General features: G+C 43.1%; 1 protein-coding gene across 1 annotated transcript in view; it reads left to right on the forward strand.

Moving 5' to 3' along the window:
* Window positions 1–175: 175 nt before the first annotated feature.
* Window positions 176–16,360, forward strand: part of LOC143289399 (uncharacterized) — a 30,310-nt gene continuing 14,125 nt past the window's right edge. The window contains exons 1-8 of the mRNA XM_076598362.1: window positions 176–179; window positions 2,444–2,565; window positions 2,918–2,995; window positions 6,254–6,418; window positions 8,282–8,386; window positions 9,538–9,660; window positions 13,037–13,168; window positions 14,615–14,642. Of these exons, the coding sequence (XP_076454477.1) occupies window positions 176–179; window positions 2,444–2,565; window positions 2,918–2,995; window positions 6,254–6,418; window positions 8,282–8,386; window positions 9,538–9,660; window positions 13,037–13,168; window positions 14,615–14,642 (757 nt within the window). The remainder of the gene's footprint in view (window positions 180–2,443; window positions 2,566–2,917; window positions 2,996–6,253; window positions 6,419–8,281; window positions 8,387–9,537; window positions 9,661–13,036; window positions 13,169–14,614; window positions 14,643–16,360) is intronic.

A 16,360-nucleotide genomic window follows, 5' to 3' on the forward strand; every position in this document is an offset into this window, starting at 1 on the left:
TTTAAGCCTGTAACTTTTTTTTTAGTCGCATTCCATGATTACTGACGTCAAGCGTGACGTTTTAAATAGTGTGACGACAAAAATCACCGCACGCCGGGAAACAAGTCTCGGGACAAAACGTTTCGAAAAACAGTCTGGCAAAAACAGTTGAACCGTCACAAACCACGAGCTCAAGATGGGTATGTCGGCATTGTTTTTTGTAGACCATATTAGTATTGACATGTTTCTTCCCTGTCCTTGTTTTTCTTCTTTTTCAGTCTAAATATGCACAGTATGAGAACCAAATGGTTTCCCACTTATATCCAGGCTACAATTTGTTTTTAACATTAATCTAGCTGTTCAGGAAAACGCACCCAAGAATGAACAAAATACAGTAAGAGAAAGGGGTTTTGATAATGGTCAGCCGGATTACAGAACACAGTGACAAAGCCGAAAGGCTGTCCATGTTACATCTTAGTATTCTTACATCTTTCAACATGCTCTGAGTGTGGTTGGACGGATGTGTGGCGGTCTTCACTCGCGGGGATTGGGTACAGGGGGGTGAGATGGGGGTGTGAGGAGGGGGAGGAAGTGGTGGGCTCACTCTGTCTCCACTTCGCAACAACGATGATGATATAATTATATCATTGAATTTTGTCATCAAACATATCACGAAGCTTCATTGTGCATTTCTTTCGTTCTTTTGTTTTTTCCAACCAGGTATCGAGAAGGTCCTTACGTACGACGAAATCAAAGGCGTACTTCATGTTAAAGGTACGATCACAGGGATATACTTGTGCGATTATTGATCGGGTGGTGTAGTTGGCGGTCGCACAGTCGTACTGGTCGTGTGCTGTGCTGTGCTGTGCTGTGCTCTGTGTGTGTGTGTGTGTGTGTGTGTGTGTTAGAGTATCAGCACCGTAAAATGTTAGATTGATATTGCCCACCTTTCCTCCGTACATTCCTTACTCTCCATATTGTCCTGGTTTAGTAGCTACTGAAAGGTATTCTTTTCTTCACCCTCCTCCCCAATTTTCCTCAAACCTCTCCTTAGACACACACACACACACAAACACACACACACACACACACACACGTTCTTCCATTGATTACTTCTTTTTTACTCCGTTTTTTATTTCCATCCTTCTTATCTCCTTTCTTTCTTTCATTCTTTTTCTCCACTTCAAGCTTGCTTGCTTTCAGCATTTCTCTTTGCTTGTTCATTCAATATTCATTCTTTATTTGACTTCTTTCTTTCTTTTTCTCTTTTCTCCACCTTTTGCTTTTTGCTTTCTTTTCAAATCTCATTTTTGTTCCTTTGCAGACTTCAGTTCTTGTATCTTTTATACCCTTTTTTTATGGGCAGTATGAAACATGATTCGTTTGAATACAAACAATAAACATGACTCATTTCAGCTTTTAGTTTGGTCATTAACATAACTAGTGTGTCTGCTGGGTTTTGTTCTGGACTTTTCCGTTTCTTCCTCCCTACCATTTTTACTGGGGGTTTTTTTCTTGTCCTTCCCTTTCTTTTCCTTGCCATTTCTTCCCTTTCTCTTCCTTGCCATTTCTTCCCTTTCTCTTCCTTGCCATTTTCTTCCCTTTCTTTTCCTTGCCATTTCTTCCCTTTCTCTTCCTTGCCATTTCTTCCCTTTCTTTTCCTTGCCATTTCTTCCCTTTCTCTTCCTTGCCATTTCTTCCCTTTCTCTTCCTTGCCATTTTCTTCCCTTCTGTCCTTCCTACCTTCCACACTGCAATACAGTACAATGCACAATAAACCTGTGTGGCCTGCTCACTAAATATACACCTCAGTGTGTGGCCTGGTCACTAATTGTACACCTGTGTGGCCTGGTCTCTAATCAACATTTGTGTGGCCTGGTCACTAATCAGCACTTGTGTGACCTGGTCAATATTCAACACCTGTGTGGCCTGGTCACTAATCAACACCTGTGTGGCCTGGTCACTAATCAACACCTGTGTGGCCTGGTCACTAATCAACACCTGTGTGGCCTGGTCACTAATCAACACCTGTGTGGCCTGGTCACTAATCAGCACTTGTGTGGCCTGGTCAATATTCAACACCTATGTGGCCTGGTCACTAATCAACACCTGTGTGGCCTGGTCACTAATCAACACCTGTGTGGCCTGGTCACTAATCAACACCTGTGTGACCTGGTCACTAATTATACACCTGTGTGGCCTGGTCACTAATTGTACACATATGTGGCCTGGTCACTAATCAACACCTGTGTGACCTGGTCACTAATCAACACCTGTGTGGTCTGGTCACAAATCACACACCTATGTGGCCTGGTCAGTAATCAACACCTGTGTGGCCTGGTCACTAATCATACACCTGTGTGGCCTGGTCACAAATCACACACCTATGTGGCCTGGTCAGTAATTGTGCACCTGTATGGCCTGTTCACTAATCAACACCTGATTGGCCTGGTTGGGTTGACAGAGAAGGAGCGCGACACCTTCGTGCAGACCACAGAGGAACAGAAGCAGAAGAACCAGGAGAAACTTCAGTACCTCAGGGCAGCCAGCGATGACCTGCGTAAAGAAGTGGCCTTCCACCGCAGTGTACGTCACGTGTAGTGTGTGTGTGTGTGTGTGTGCGCATGTTCTTGTGTGTGGTGTATGTGTGCGAGCGTGTGTGTGTGTGTGTGTGTGTGTATGAGTGAGTGTGTGTGTGTGTGTACATATGCAACAATAAGATGCCTGTGCTCAGTGGGAACTCATCTCTCTGAGTGATGCTTCCTGGAAGCCACCAAATATGATGAAATGTACTACTTTTGCCACTACTACTACTACTACTACTACTTCTCTTTCTCTCTCTCTCTCTCACTCTCCCCCTTCCCCTCTCTCTGCCTCTCTCTCACTCTCCCCCCCTCTCCCCCTTCCCCTCTCTGCCTCTCTCTCTCTCTCTCTGCAGGGTGGGAAGCATGTGGTGTCCAAGATCTTCGTCACACGGCCCAAAGAAAAGCCGTTGATGAAAGACAAAGACCTAAAGGTAGAGCTGTACTCTCTTCTCTGCTTCTTTGTTTGTGTGCCCGCCACTCTGTGTGTGCCACTCTGTCCGCTGTTTCTTCTCACTGTAATAAAACGACACTATGGTAAAGACCTGTCTATGCACGGTATCTCTATACAACAACACAACACAACATGATATAGCACAACACAACACTATGAAAAAGACCTCTTGTTTGCTGTATTTTCATACTATGACATAACACAACACAGCACAACACAACACTATGACAAAGACCTCTGTGTGTTGAATCTTCATATTATAACATAACACAGCACAACACTATAACGAAGACCCATCTGTTTGCTGAATCTTCACACTATATCATAGCACAGCACAACACAACACAACACTGTGACAAAGACCTTTTTCCGTCTGCTGTATCTTCATACTATGACATAACACAACACAGCGCAGCACAACGCTATGACAAAGACATCTCTGCCATATCTTCATACAATGACATAACACAACGCAACACAACACAACACTATGACAAAGACCTTGTTTGCTGTATCTTCATACTATAACAACACAACACAGTACAACACAACACTATGACAAAGACCTTGTTTGCTGTATCTTCATTCTATAAAAACACAACACAACACAGCACAGCACAACACATGACAAAGACCTTGTTTGCTGTATCTTCATACTATAACACAACACAGTACAACACAACACTATGACAATGACCTTTGTGTTTGCTGTATCTTCATACTATAACACAACACAACAGCACAGCACAGCACATGACAAAGACATCTCTGTTTGCTGTATCTTCATACTATAACACAACACAACACAGCACAGCACAACACTATGACAAAGACATCTCTGTTTGCTGTATCTTCATACTATAACACAACACAGCACAGCACAGCACATGACAAAGACATCTCTGTTTGCTGTATCTTCATACTATAACACAACACAGCACAGCACAGCACAACACTATGACAAAGACATCTCTGTTTGCTGTATCTTCATACTATAACACAACACAGCACAGCACAGCACAACACATGACAAAGACATCTCTTTTTGCTGTATCTTCATTCTATAAAAACACAACACAACACAACACAACACTATGACAAAGACCTTGTTTGCTGTATCTTCATACTATAACAACACAACACAGTACAACACAACACTATGACAAAGACATCTCTGTTTGCTGTATCTTCATACTATAACACAACACAACACAGCACAGCACAACACTATGACAAAGACATCTCTGTTTGCTGTATCTTCATACTATAACACAACACAACACAGCACAGCACAACACTATGACAAAGACATCTCTGTTTGCTGTATCTTCATACTATAACACAACACAACACAGCACAGCACAGCACAGCACAGCACATGACAAAGACATCTCTGTTTGCTGTATCTTCATACTATAACACAACACAACACAGCACAGCACAACACTATGACAAAGACCTCTCTGTTTGCTGTATCTTCATACTATTACACAACACAGCACAGCACAGCACAACACTATGACAAAGACATCTCTGCTTGCTGTATCTTCATACTATTACACAACACAGCACAGCACAGCACATGACAAAGACATCTCTGTTTGCTGTATCTTCATACTATTACACAGCACAGCACAGCACAGCACAGCACAACACTATGACAAAGACCTCTCTGTTTGCTGTATCTTCATACTATTACACAGCACAGCACAGCACAGCATAATACTATGACAAAGACCTCTCTGTTTGCTGTATCTTCATACTATTACACAACACAGCACAGCACAGCACAACACTATGACAAAGACATCTCTGCTTGCTGTATCTTCAAACTATAACATAACACAGCACAGCACAACACTATGACAAAGACATCTCTGCTTGCTGTGTCTTCATACTATAACACAACACAATACAACACAACACTGTGACAAGGACCTCTCTTCTGTATCTTCATACTATATCATAACACAACAGCACAACACAGCACTATGACAAAGAACTTGTATCTTCATACTATAACCCAACACAACACAACACTATGATAAAGACCTCTCTGTTTGCTATATCTTTATACTTTGGCATAACACAACACAACACAGCACAGCACAACACTATGACACAGACATCTCTGATTGCTGTATCTTCATACTATATCATAACACAACAGTACAACACAACACTATGACAAAGACCTCATATCTTCATACTGTAACACAACACTATGATAAAGACCTCTCTGTTTGCTATATCTTTATACTATGGCATAACACAACACAACACAACACAACACAACACAACACTATGACACAGACATCTCTGTTTGCTGTATCTTCATACTATATCATAACACAACAGTACAACACAACACCATGACAAAGACCTCGTATCTTCATATGATGACACAGCACAACACAACACAACACTATGACAAAGACCTCTGTGTTCGCTGTATCTTCATACTATAACACATCACACAATACAGTGAGAAAGACATCTCTGATCGCTGTATCTTCATACTATAACACATCACAGTACAATGACAAAGACATCTCTGATCGCTGTATCTTCATACTATAACACATCACAGTACAATGACAAAGACATCTCTGATCGCTGTATCTTCATACTATAACACATCACAGTACAATGACAAAGACATCTCTGATCGCTGTATCTTCATACTGTAACACATCACAGTACAATGACAAAGACATCTCTGATCGCTGTATCTTCATACTATAACACATCACAGTACAATGACAAAGACATCTCTGATCGCTGTATCTTCATACTATAACACATCACAGTACAATGACAAAGACATCTCTGATCGCTGTATCTTCATACTATAACACATCACAGTACAATGACAAAGACATCTCTGATCGCTGTATCTTCATACTATAACACATCACAGTACAATGACAAAGACATCTCTGATCGCTGTATCTTCATACTATAACACATCACAGTACAATGACAAAGACATCTCTGATCGCTGTATCTTCATACTATAACACATCACAGTACAATGACAAAGACATCTCTGATCGCTGTATCTTCATACTATAACACAACACGACACAACACAACACAACATGATGACAAAGACCTTTCTTTTCGCACACACACACACACACACACAAACACAAACACAGACACACACACACACACACACACACAAACACAAACACAGACACATCCCCTAACACTGTGCACTGACAACCTGTCCCAGACGGCAGCAATGCTGATGGACCAGAAGGCCTTTGAGGCATCCCGCTCTCTGGCCAAGCTGAACTACGACCTGCAGAAGGCTCAGCACAAGCTGGCCCTCAAACAGGAGGAGCTGGCCGACCTCAAGCATCTGCTGGACAACAACCCTGCAGATGTCAGGATCAAGGTCAGTCGCTGGTCACTGGCTGGTCTGTCTGTCTGTCTGTATGCCGGTGTGCTGCTGTATGATGGACTGACAACATTGTGAACTGGACAGGAAAAGCGTTTACAGAGACCCAGGTTATGACAATACTGACAGACTTGGAGGAATGTGGTGAACAGTGTTATGCTGTGGTGTGATGTGATGTGGTGTGTTGTCATGTGTTATGTTGCGGTGTGGTGTGATGTGTTATGGTGTGGTGTGGTGTGATGTGTTATGCTGTGGTGTGGTGTGATGTGTTATGTTGTGGTGTAATGTGTTGTGATGTGCTGTGGTGTGGTGTGTTATAGTGTGATGTGGTGTGGTATTGAGGTGTAATGTGGTGTGCTGTGCTGTGGTATGTTGTGGTGTGATGTGATATGTTGTGATGTGCTGTGGTGTGATATGTTGTGATGTGCTGTGGTGTGATGTATTATGGTGTGGTGTGATGTGATGTGCTGTGGTGTGATATGTTGTGTGATGTGATGTGCTGTGGTGTGATATGTTGTGTGATGTGATGTGCTGTGGTGTGATATGTTGTGTGATGTGCTGTGGTGTGGTGTGATATGTTGTGTGATGTGATGTGCTGTGGTGTGATATGTTGTGTGATGTGATGTGCTGTGATGTGATATGTTGTGTGATGTGATGTGCTGTGGTGTGATATGTTGTGTGATGTGATGTGCTGTGCTGTGATGTGTTATGTTGTGTGATGTGATGTGCTGTGGTGTGATATGTTGTGTGATGTGATGTGCTGTGGTGTGATATGTTGTGTGATGTGATGTGCTGTGGTGTGATATGTTGTGTGATGTGATGTGCTGTGGTGTGATATGTAGTGTGATGTGATGTGCTGTGGTGTGGTGTGATATGTTGTGTGATGTGATGTGCTGTGCTGTGGTGTGGTGTGATATGTAGTGTGATGTGATGTGATGTGCTGTGGTGTGATATGTTGTGTGATGTGATGTGCTGTGGTGTGGTGTGATATGTTGTGTGATGTGATGTGCTGTGGTGTGATATGTTGTGTGATGTGATGTGCTGTGATGTGATATGTTGTGTGATGTGATGTGCTGTGGTGTGATATGTTGTGTGATGTGATGTGCTGTGGTGTGATATGTAGTGTGATGTGATGTGCTGTGGTGTGATATGTTGTGTGATGTGATGTGCTGTGGTGTGATATGTTGTGTGATGTGATGTGCTGTGGTGTGATATGTTGTGTGATGTGATGTGCTGTGGTGTGATATGTTGTGTGATGTGCTGTGCTGTGCTGTGATGTGTTATGTTGTGGTGTGATGTGCTGCGTTATGTTGTGGTGTGATGTGCTGTGGTGTGATGTGTTATGTTGTGATGTGATGTGATATGTTGTGTTGTGCTGTGCTGTGCTCTGTTGTGTTGTATTGTGATGTGCTGTTGCAGTAACTGTGACAGTGGGAGTGATTATGACAGTGACTGTGACAGCAGCAGTGACTATGACAGTGGCAGTGACTGTGACAGCGGCAGTGACTCTAACAGTGGCAGTGACTGTGACAGTGGCAATGACTGTGACAGTGGCAATGACTGTGACAGCGGCAGTGACTGTGGCAGTAACAATGACTGTGGCAGTAACAATGACTGTGGCAGTAACAATGACTGTGGCAGGGACAGTAATAGTGACTGTGGCAGTAACAATGACTGTGGCAGTGACAGTAATAGTGACAGTGGCAGTAACAGTGACTGTGGCAGTGACAATAAAAGTGACTGTGGCAGTGACAGGAACAGTAACAGTGCTAGCAGCAGTGGCATTGATAGTGACTGTGGCAGTGACTGACAGTGACAGTAACAGTGACTGTGGCATGACGATGATGATGGTACCTACAGGAGTTTCTGGAGCTACAGAGTAAGGCAGAGCTGGTGAAGATGAAATATGTGGACGCTGTCAACACCGGCAACTACTACAAGAAGATCATTCACAGCCTGAAAAAGGTCAGCTGATGGGTGTGTGTGTGTGTGTGTGTGTGCATGCATGCTCTCGTACATGTGTGTGCATGCACAAGTGTGTTTGTGATTGTGCGCACATGTGTTTGTGTCTGTATATGCCTGTTCTAATTTCACACAGGAATACACATGCACACTCACACACACGCACACACATGTGAACACAAAAACACTTACATTGACGTGCAGAGAATGTGCGCACACACACACTTTCAGACACATACATACACAATGACCTCTCCTCTCTCCCCCACCCTATATGCCCTCCCACTCCCTGACACTGCTCTGGGGGATGTTGGTGGGAGCCTCAGGAGATGTGACGTCATGTGCTGTGCTGTGACATGATGTGGTGTGATGTGATGTTGGTAGGATCCTTAGATGTGATGTGGTGTGCTGTGGTGTGGTGTGACATGACATGATGTGGTGTGATGTGGCATGATGTGGTGTGATGTGTTGTTGGTAGGATCCCCAGGAGATGTGACATGATGTCGTGTGGTGTGACATGACATGATGTGGTGTGGTGTGATGTGACGTGATGTCATTTTGGTGGGATCCTCAGGAGATGTGATGTGGTGTGGTGTAACATGACATAATGTGGTGTGATGTGAAATGATGTGGTGTGATGTGATGTTGGTGGGATCCTCAGATGTGATGTGATGTGGTGTGATGTGACATGGTGTGATGTGATGTTGGTGGGATCCTCAGGAGATGTGACGTGATGTGGTGTGGTGTGATGTGATTTGGTGTGATGTTGGTGGGATCCTCAGGAGATGTGACGTGATGTGGTGTGACTTGATGCAGTGTGATGTGGTGTGACGTGACATGTGATGTGGTGTGATGTGATGTGACATGATATGGTGTCACATGACATGGTGTGATATGATGCAATGTGACGTCACGTGCTGTGATGTTGGTGGGATCCTCAGGAGATGTGTTGTGACATGATGTGGTGTGGTGTGATGTGGTGTGGTGTGACATGACATGATGTGATGTGATGTCATATGGTGTGGTGTGGTGTGATGTTGGTGGGATCCTCAGGAGACATGATGTGGTGTGACATGGTGTGATGTGACATGATGTGAAGTGATGTGACGTGACTTGATGTGATGTGGTGTGACGTGATGTGATGTGATCGACAGGAGATCTTTGACACCAGCCAGCAGATCAAGAATCTGACGGATGTGAAGGAGCAGAAGGTGAACATTGTCAACGACCTGAGCAACATCAAGGACGGTGCCATCAAGGAGTACAAGACCGTGCAGGTCAGTGTCAGTGTGCCCCACCTTCTGGAGTCACTCCTTGCCCAGGGGGCGTCCTGGTAGTGGTGGTTCTGGTGGTGGTGGTGGTGATGATTGTGGTGGTGATGATGGTTGTAATGATGATTGTGGTGTGGTAGTGATGGTGATTGTGATTGTTGTAATGATGATTGTATTGGTGATGGATGTAATGATGATTGTGGTAGTGATGGTGGTGGTGATGGTTGTAATGATGATGGTGGTGATGGTTGTAATGATGGTGGTGGTGATGATTGTAATGATGATGGTGGTGGTGATGGTTGTAATGATGATGGTGATGATTGCAATGATGATGGTGGTGGTGATGGTTGTAATGATGATCGTGGTGATGGTGATGGTTGTACTGCTGATGCTGGTGATGATGGTTGTATTGATGATGATGGTGATGATTGTAATGATGATGGTGGTGGTGATGGTTGTAATGATGGTGGTGGTGATGATTGCAATGATGATGGTGGTGGTGATGGTTGTAATGATGATCGTGGTGATGGTGATGGTTGTAATGATGATTGTGGTGATGGTGATGGTTGTACTGCTGATGCTGGTGATGATGGTTGTATTGATGGTGATGGTAGTGGTGATGGTTGTAATAATGATGGAAATGATGATGGTTGTAATGGCAATGGTGGTGATGATGGTTGTAATGGTGATGATGGTTGTAATGATGATGGTGGTGATGGTGATGGTTGTAATGATGATGGTGGTGATGGTGATGGTTGTAATGATGGTGGTGGTGATGGTTGTAATGATGATGGTGGTGATGATGGTTGAAATGATGGTGGTGATGGTGATGGTTGTAATGATTGTGGTGGTGATGATGGTTGTAATGATGATGGTGGTGGTGATTATGGTTGTAATGATGATGGTGGTGATTATGGTTGTTATGATGGTGGTGGTGATGATGGTTGTACAGATGATGGTGGTGGGGATGGTTGTAATGGTGATGGTGGTAATGATGATTGTGGTGGTGGTGGTTGTGTTGATTGTGATGGTTGTAATGATGCTGGTGGTGGTGGTGGTTGTGATATTTATAATGAACATGATGGTGTTGGTAGTGGTTGTGGTGGTGGTGGTGGTGATGGTTGTGATATTTGTAATGATAATGATGGTGGTGATAGTGGTTGTGGTGGTGGTGGTAATTGTGATGGTTGTAATGATGGTGGTGGTGGTGGTGGTGGTTGTGATAGTTATAATGATAATGATGGTGGTGATAGTGGTTGGTTGTGGTGGTGGTGGTAATTGTGATGGTTGTAATGATGGTGGTGGTGGTGGTTGTGATAGTTATAATGATAATGATGGTGGTGGTGGTGGTGGTGGTTGTGATAGTTATAATGATAATGATGGTGGTGGTAGTGTTTGTGGTGGTGGTGGTGGTGGTGATTGTGATGGTTGTAATGAATGTGGTGGTGGTTGTTGTGGTATTTGTGATGGTTGTAAAGATGATGATGATGGTGGTGATGGTAATGGTGGTGATTGTGATGGTTTTAATGATGATGGTGGTTGTAGTAGTGGTAATGGTGATTGTGGTGGTTGTAATGATGGTGGTGGTGGTGTTTGTGATGGTTGTAATGATGGTGGTGGTGTTTGTGGTGGTTGTAATGATGATGGTGGTGGTGTTTGTGGTGGTTGTAATGATGATGGTGGTGGTGTTTGTGATGGTTGTAATGATGGTGGTGGTGGTGGAGATGGTGATAGTGGTGGTGATAGTAATGATGGTGATAGTGGTGGTGATTGTGGTGTTGATGACGATGCCAGTGATTATGGTGGTACTGGTGATGATGGTGATGATCATGATATTGACAGCTATGATGATGATGGCGAGGATGACGATAGAGCACGATAAAACCCATGCAGACCATGACAGAGACCATGATGATGATGATGATGATGACAATGATAGAAAACATAATGATGAGGAGGACATTGATGATGTTAATCATGAAAATGGTGACAGAGCAGGATGAAGCCCTTGCAGACCATGATGATGATGACGATGATGATGATGATGATGACAATGATGACAACAGAGCAGGATGAAGCCCTTGCAGACCATGATGATGATGATGATGACAATGATGATGATGATGATGACAGAGCAGGATGAAGCCCTTGCAGACCATGATGATGATGATGATGACAATGATGATGATGATGATGACAGAGCAGGATGAAGCCCTTGCAGACGATGATGATCATGATGATGATAACAATGATGATGATGATGACAGAGCAGGATGCAGCCCTTGAAGACCATGATGGTGATTATGATGATGATGACAATAATGATGATGATGATGATAATGGTAATGACAATGATGATGACAGAGCAAGATGAAGCCCCTGCAGACTATGATGATGATGATGATGATGGTAATGACAATGATGATGACAGAGCAAGATGAAGCCCCTGCAGACTATGATGATGATGATGATAATGGTAATGACAATGATGATGACAGAGCAAGATGAAGCCCCTGCAGACTATGATGATGATGATGATGATGGTAATGACAATGATGATGACAGAGCAAGATGAAGCCCCTGCAGACTATGATGATGATGATGGTAATGACAATGATGATGACAGAGCAAGATGAAGCCCCTGCAGACTATGATGATGATAATGGTAATGACAATGATGATGACAGAGCAAGATGAAGCCCCTGCAGACTATGATGATGATGATGATAATGGTAATGACAATGATGATGACAGAGCAAGATGAAGCCCCTGCAGACTATGATGATGATGATGGTAATGACAATGATGATGACAGAGCAAGATGAAGCCCCTGCAGACTATGATGATGATGATGATGATGGTAATGACAATGATGATGACAGAGCAAGATGAAGCCCCTGCAGACTATGATGATGATGATGGTAATGACAATGATGATGACAGAGCAAGATGAAGCCCCTGCAGACTATGATGATGATGATGATAATGACAATGATGATGACAGAGCAAGATGAAGCCCCTGCAGACTATGATGATGATGATGATGATGGTAATGACAATGATGATGACAGAGCAAGATGAAGCCCCTGCAGACTATGATGATGATGATGGTAATGACAATGATGATGACAGAGCAAGATGAAGCCCCTGCAGACTATGATGATGATGATGGTAATGACAATGATGATGACAGAGCAAGATGAAGCCCCTGCAGACCATGATGATGATGATGGTAATGACAATGATGATGACAGAGCAAGATGAAGCCCCTGCAGACTATGATGATGATGATGGTAATGACAATGATGATGACAGAGCAAGATGAAGCCCCTGCAGACTATGATGATGATGATGATAATGGTAATGACAATGATGATGACAGAGCAAGATGAAGCCCCTGCAGACCATGATAGAGACCCAGACGCGAGAGAACGACGAGGTTCTGCGGAAGAAGAAGAAGGAGTACACGGACCAGCGCAGAGACACCAACGCCAAGTGCATGGGGGAGCTGAAGGTTCGCTCCTCAACCATCCCTGTCTGGTCTGTGTGTGTGTGTGTGTGTGTGTGTGTGTGTGTGAGCACACATTCATATACATTGTGTGTGTGTGCGTGCGTGTCTGTGTGTATGTATGTGGGTTCATACTTGGGATGGACTTTCTTGACACTTGCATTTTTATGTGCTAGCAATGTTTTGAACTGTACCTTTATTTGTGTGTTTGAAAGTCACACTGCTGCAGCTTCGTCTTCTTCTTTGACTGTATGATACCAACATCTGGAACTAGAAAGCACTTGACCATCAGTTATTGATTGTATAAACACTTGAACGAAGTTGATTTTCTGCGTGATCTTAGCAAACGCTCAATTAAGGAAATTTATGAATATAACGATCCAGACGAAGCAGTCGCAGCTTTCATGGAATGTTTTCATCTGTTTATGACTAGCATGCCCCAATTAGAAGAAAACCAACGTTCACCAACACCTTGGTTTACTGTCATTAGATCAGTAGCAATCAAAATTAGAGATCAACTGAAGAAAATAATATTATCTTGCATTAAAGCAACAAAGTTAACACTGGGAGTATTTGGCCCATCAAGCTGTCAAAAGAAATGTTTTATGGGGCAGTGACATAAGACTCAGACAATACTTCATCTATGTGGAAGGCTGTTAATGCTCAAATCAGTGGAATCCTTTTTTGGAAAATCATTGAAATCTGATTGTTTTGCGGCAACAGACTTTAACAACCATTTTCTATCTGTTGCAGAAAGTTTGACGAACATTCTGAAACAAAACTCAGAAGAATACAAATGTTCAGCCTGTCTAAGATCATTTTGTTCAGACAGACTTGGCCCATAACATGCATTTCATACTCCAGAACTGACCATCTATGAGGTTGCTAAATCCAGCCCAGGACATGAAAATGCACATGGCAGTAATGGGCAGTAATGAAATTCTGCTTCTATCGCTGCCATATACAGTGCATCATCTAACATACATTTATGACCTCAGTACACAAAAAAGCCATTTTCTGGCCATTTAAAAAAAACTGCCACGATAATACCTCTACCTGAAGTAAAAATCCTACTGATCTAAATGATTTCCGACCATTATCGACACTGTCTTCGCTCTCTAAACCACTTGAAATACACGTACACAAACATGTCTTGCAGTATTTTCAACGTCATCACCACCACCACCATCAGCATCACCATCATCACCACCATCATATCCATCATTATTTCCACCATCACCATCAACACCATCGTCACTGTCACATCATTATCATCATCATTACCATCATCACTGTCATCACCACTATCACCACCATCAACGTCATCGTCATTATCATTATCATCGTCTTCTGCTTCTTCTTCTGTTGCTGCTGCTAATACTGGTACAACCACATTCACTGACCTTATTATAATCATCATCATTATTGTTATTGTAATGATTGTTCTCACAGATGGACACTGTGGAAGATGATAATCCAGGTGAGAAGATAATTATGATTCTGGTCTCTGTGTTTCAGTCTGTATGCATGCACCTGTTTGTGTTTGCCTGCACACTAACACACACACACACACACACACACACACACACACACACACACACACACTTTGTCTCTCTCTCTTTTTCTTTCTCTCTCTCTCTCTCACTCTCCAGCATCAAGTTATCCATGTGTAGAACTGAAGTATCTTTCAGTGACAGCATCAAGTTATCCATGTGTAGAACTGAGGTATCTTTCAGTGACAGCATCAAGTTATCCATGTGTAGAACTGAGGTATCTTTCAGTGACAGCATCAAGTTATCCATGTGTAGAACTGATCTTTCAGTGACAGCATCAGGTTATCCATGTGTAGAACTGAGGTATCTTTCAGTTACAGCATCAAGTTATCCATGTGAAGAACTGAGGTATCTTTCAGTGAAAGCATCAAGTTATCCATGTGTAGAACTGAGGTATCTTTCAGTGACAGCATCAAGTTATCCATGTGTAGAACTGAGGTATCTTTCAGTGACAGCATCAAGTTATCCATGTGTACAACTGATCTTTCAGTGACAGCATCAAGTTATCCATGTGTAGAACTGAGGTATCTTTCAGTGACAGCATCAAGTTATCCATGTGTAGAACTGAGGTATCTTTCAGTGACAGCATCAAGTTATCCATGTGTAGAACTGAATTAGACCTGCTGTGAGTGGATAAGTTTTCACTCTCATAGAGTGTGTATGTGTGTGTGGTAAACATTAATGTTACCTTTTTCTATGGAAACACTGTCAACACCGAATTTGGTTCCACATAGAAAATAGAAACAACAGCATGGGTTCCCATTCCAAAGACAGCCAAGGGATTTAATTATGTAGCATCTTGCAGTGATGAACAATTACTCCTCTTGGACTGATGGCTGATTTCTGTATGTCCATGTTCCTCTACCCGCACAGTGCCCCCACCTCACTCTCTCTGTGTGCGCCCCCCCCCCCCCCCCCCCCCCCCGCCTCTCTCTCTCTCTGACTCCCCCCCCCCTCTCTCTCCCATTCTCTCTTTGCCCCTCTCTCTTTCTCTGCCTCTCTCTCTGTGATTAGAATAGAAGACATTTTATTGTCAAGAAACCATAATGTTTACAATGAAACACACACACACACACACACACAATGAATGACAGTAACAATCATATGTTGATAAGGTGGCATTCAAAAACACAATTTTCCCGATGTTGGTTGAACATGGCTTGCTGACATCAACTGACTGAGAACTCGTCCTGTGTTATTATATTCTCTATTGTCTTGCATGTCCCATAGCCCCGAAATTTTTTTGCAAAATTCGTTTGTGAAGAAGAAAAAAAGCGCCCAACTGTTGGCATGAAATCCACCCACCAGTTTTGACTGAAACCGTAGCACCAATACAACCAAAGCAAGCACTGTGTTTGAAAAATAAGACAACTAGACAACTGTGGCTACAGTCCTGTTGCCATGGAAGAAGAGATATGAAGAAAAGAGCCAGCTTCCATTTGGGGAGAACAACACTTTGAAGCTCAGACAGCAACAGGGTGCTTACAGCAGTGTGATCAAGGAACTGGGTTTGGATGGGAATGTCTTCAACAAACAGGTGGACATGTGGTAGACAGGGTGCTTACAGCAGTGTGATCAGAGAACTGGGTTTGGATGGGAATGTCTTCAACAAACAGGTGGACATGTGGTAGACAGGGTGCTTACA

This window comes from Babylonia areolata, chromosome 14, assembly GCF_041734735.1.
Source record: "Babylonia areolata isolate BAREFJ2019XMU chromosome 14, ASM4173473v1, whole genome shotgun sequence".
NCBI lineage: Eukaryota > Metazoa > Mollusca > Gastropoda > Neogastropoda > Buccinidae > Babylonia > Babylonia areolata.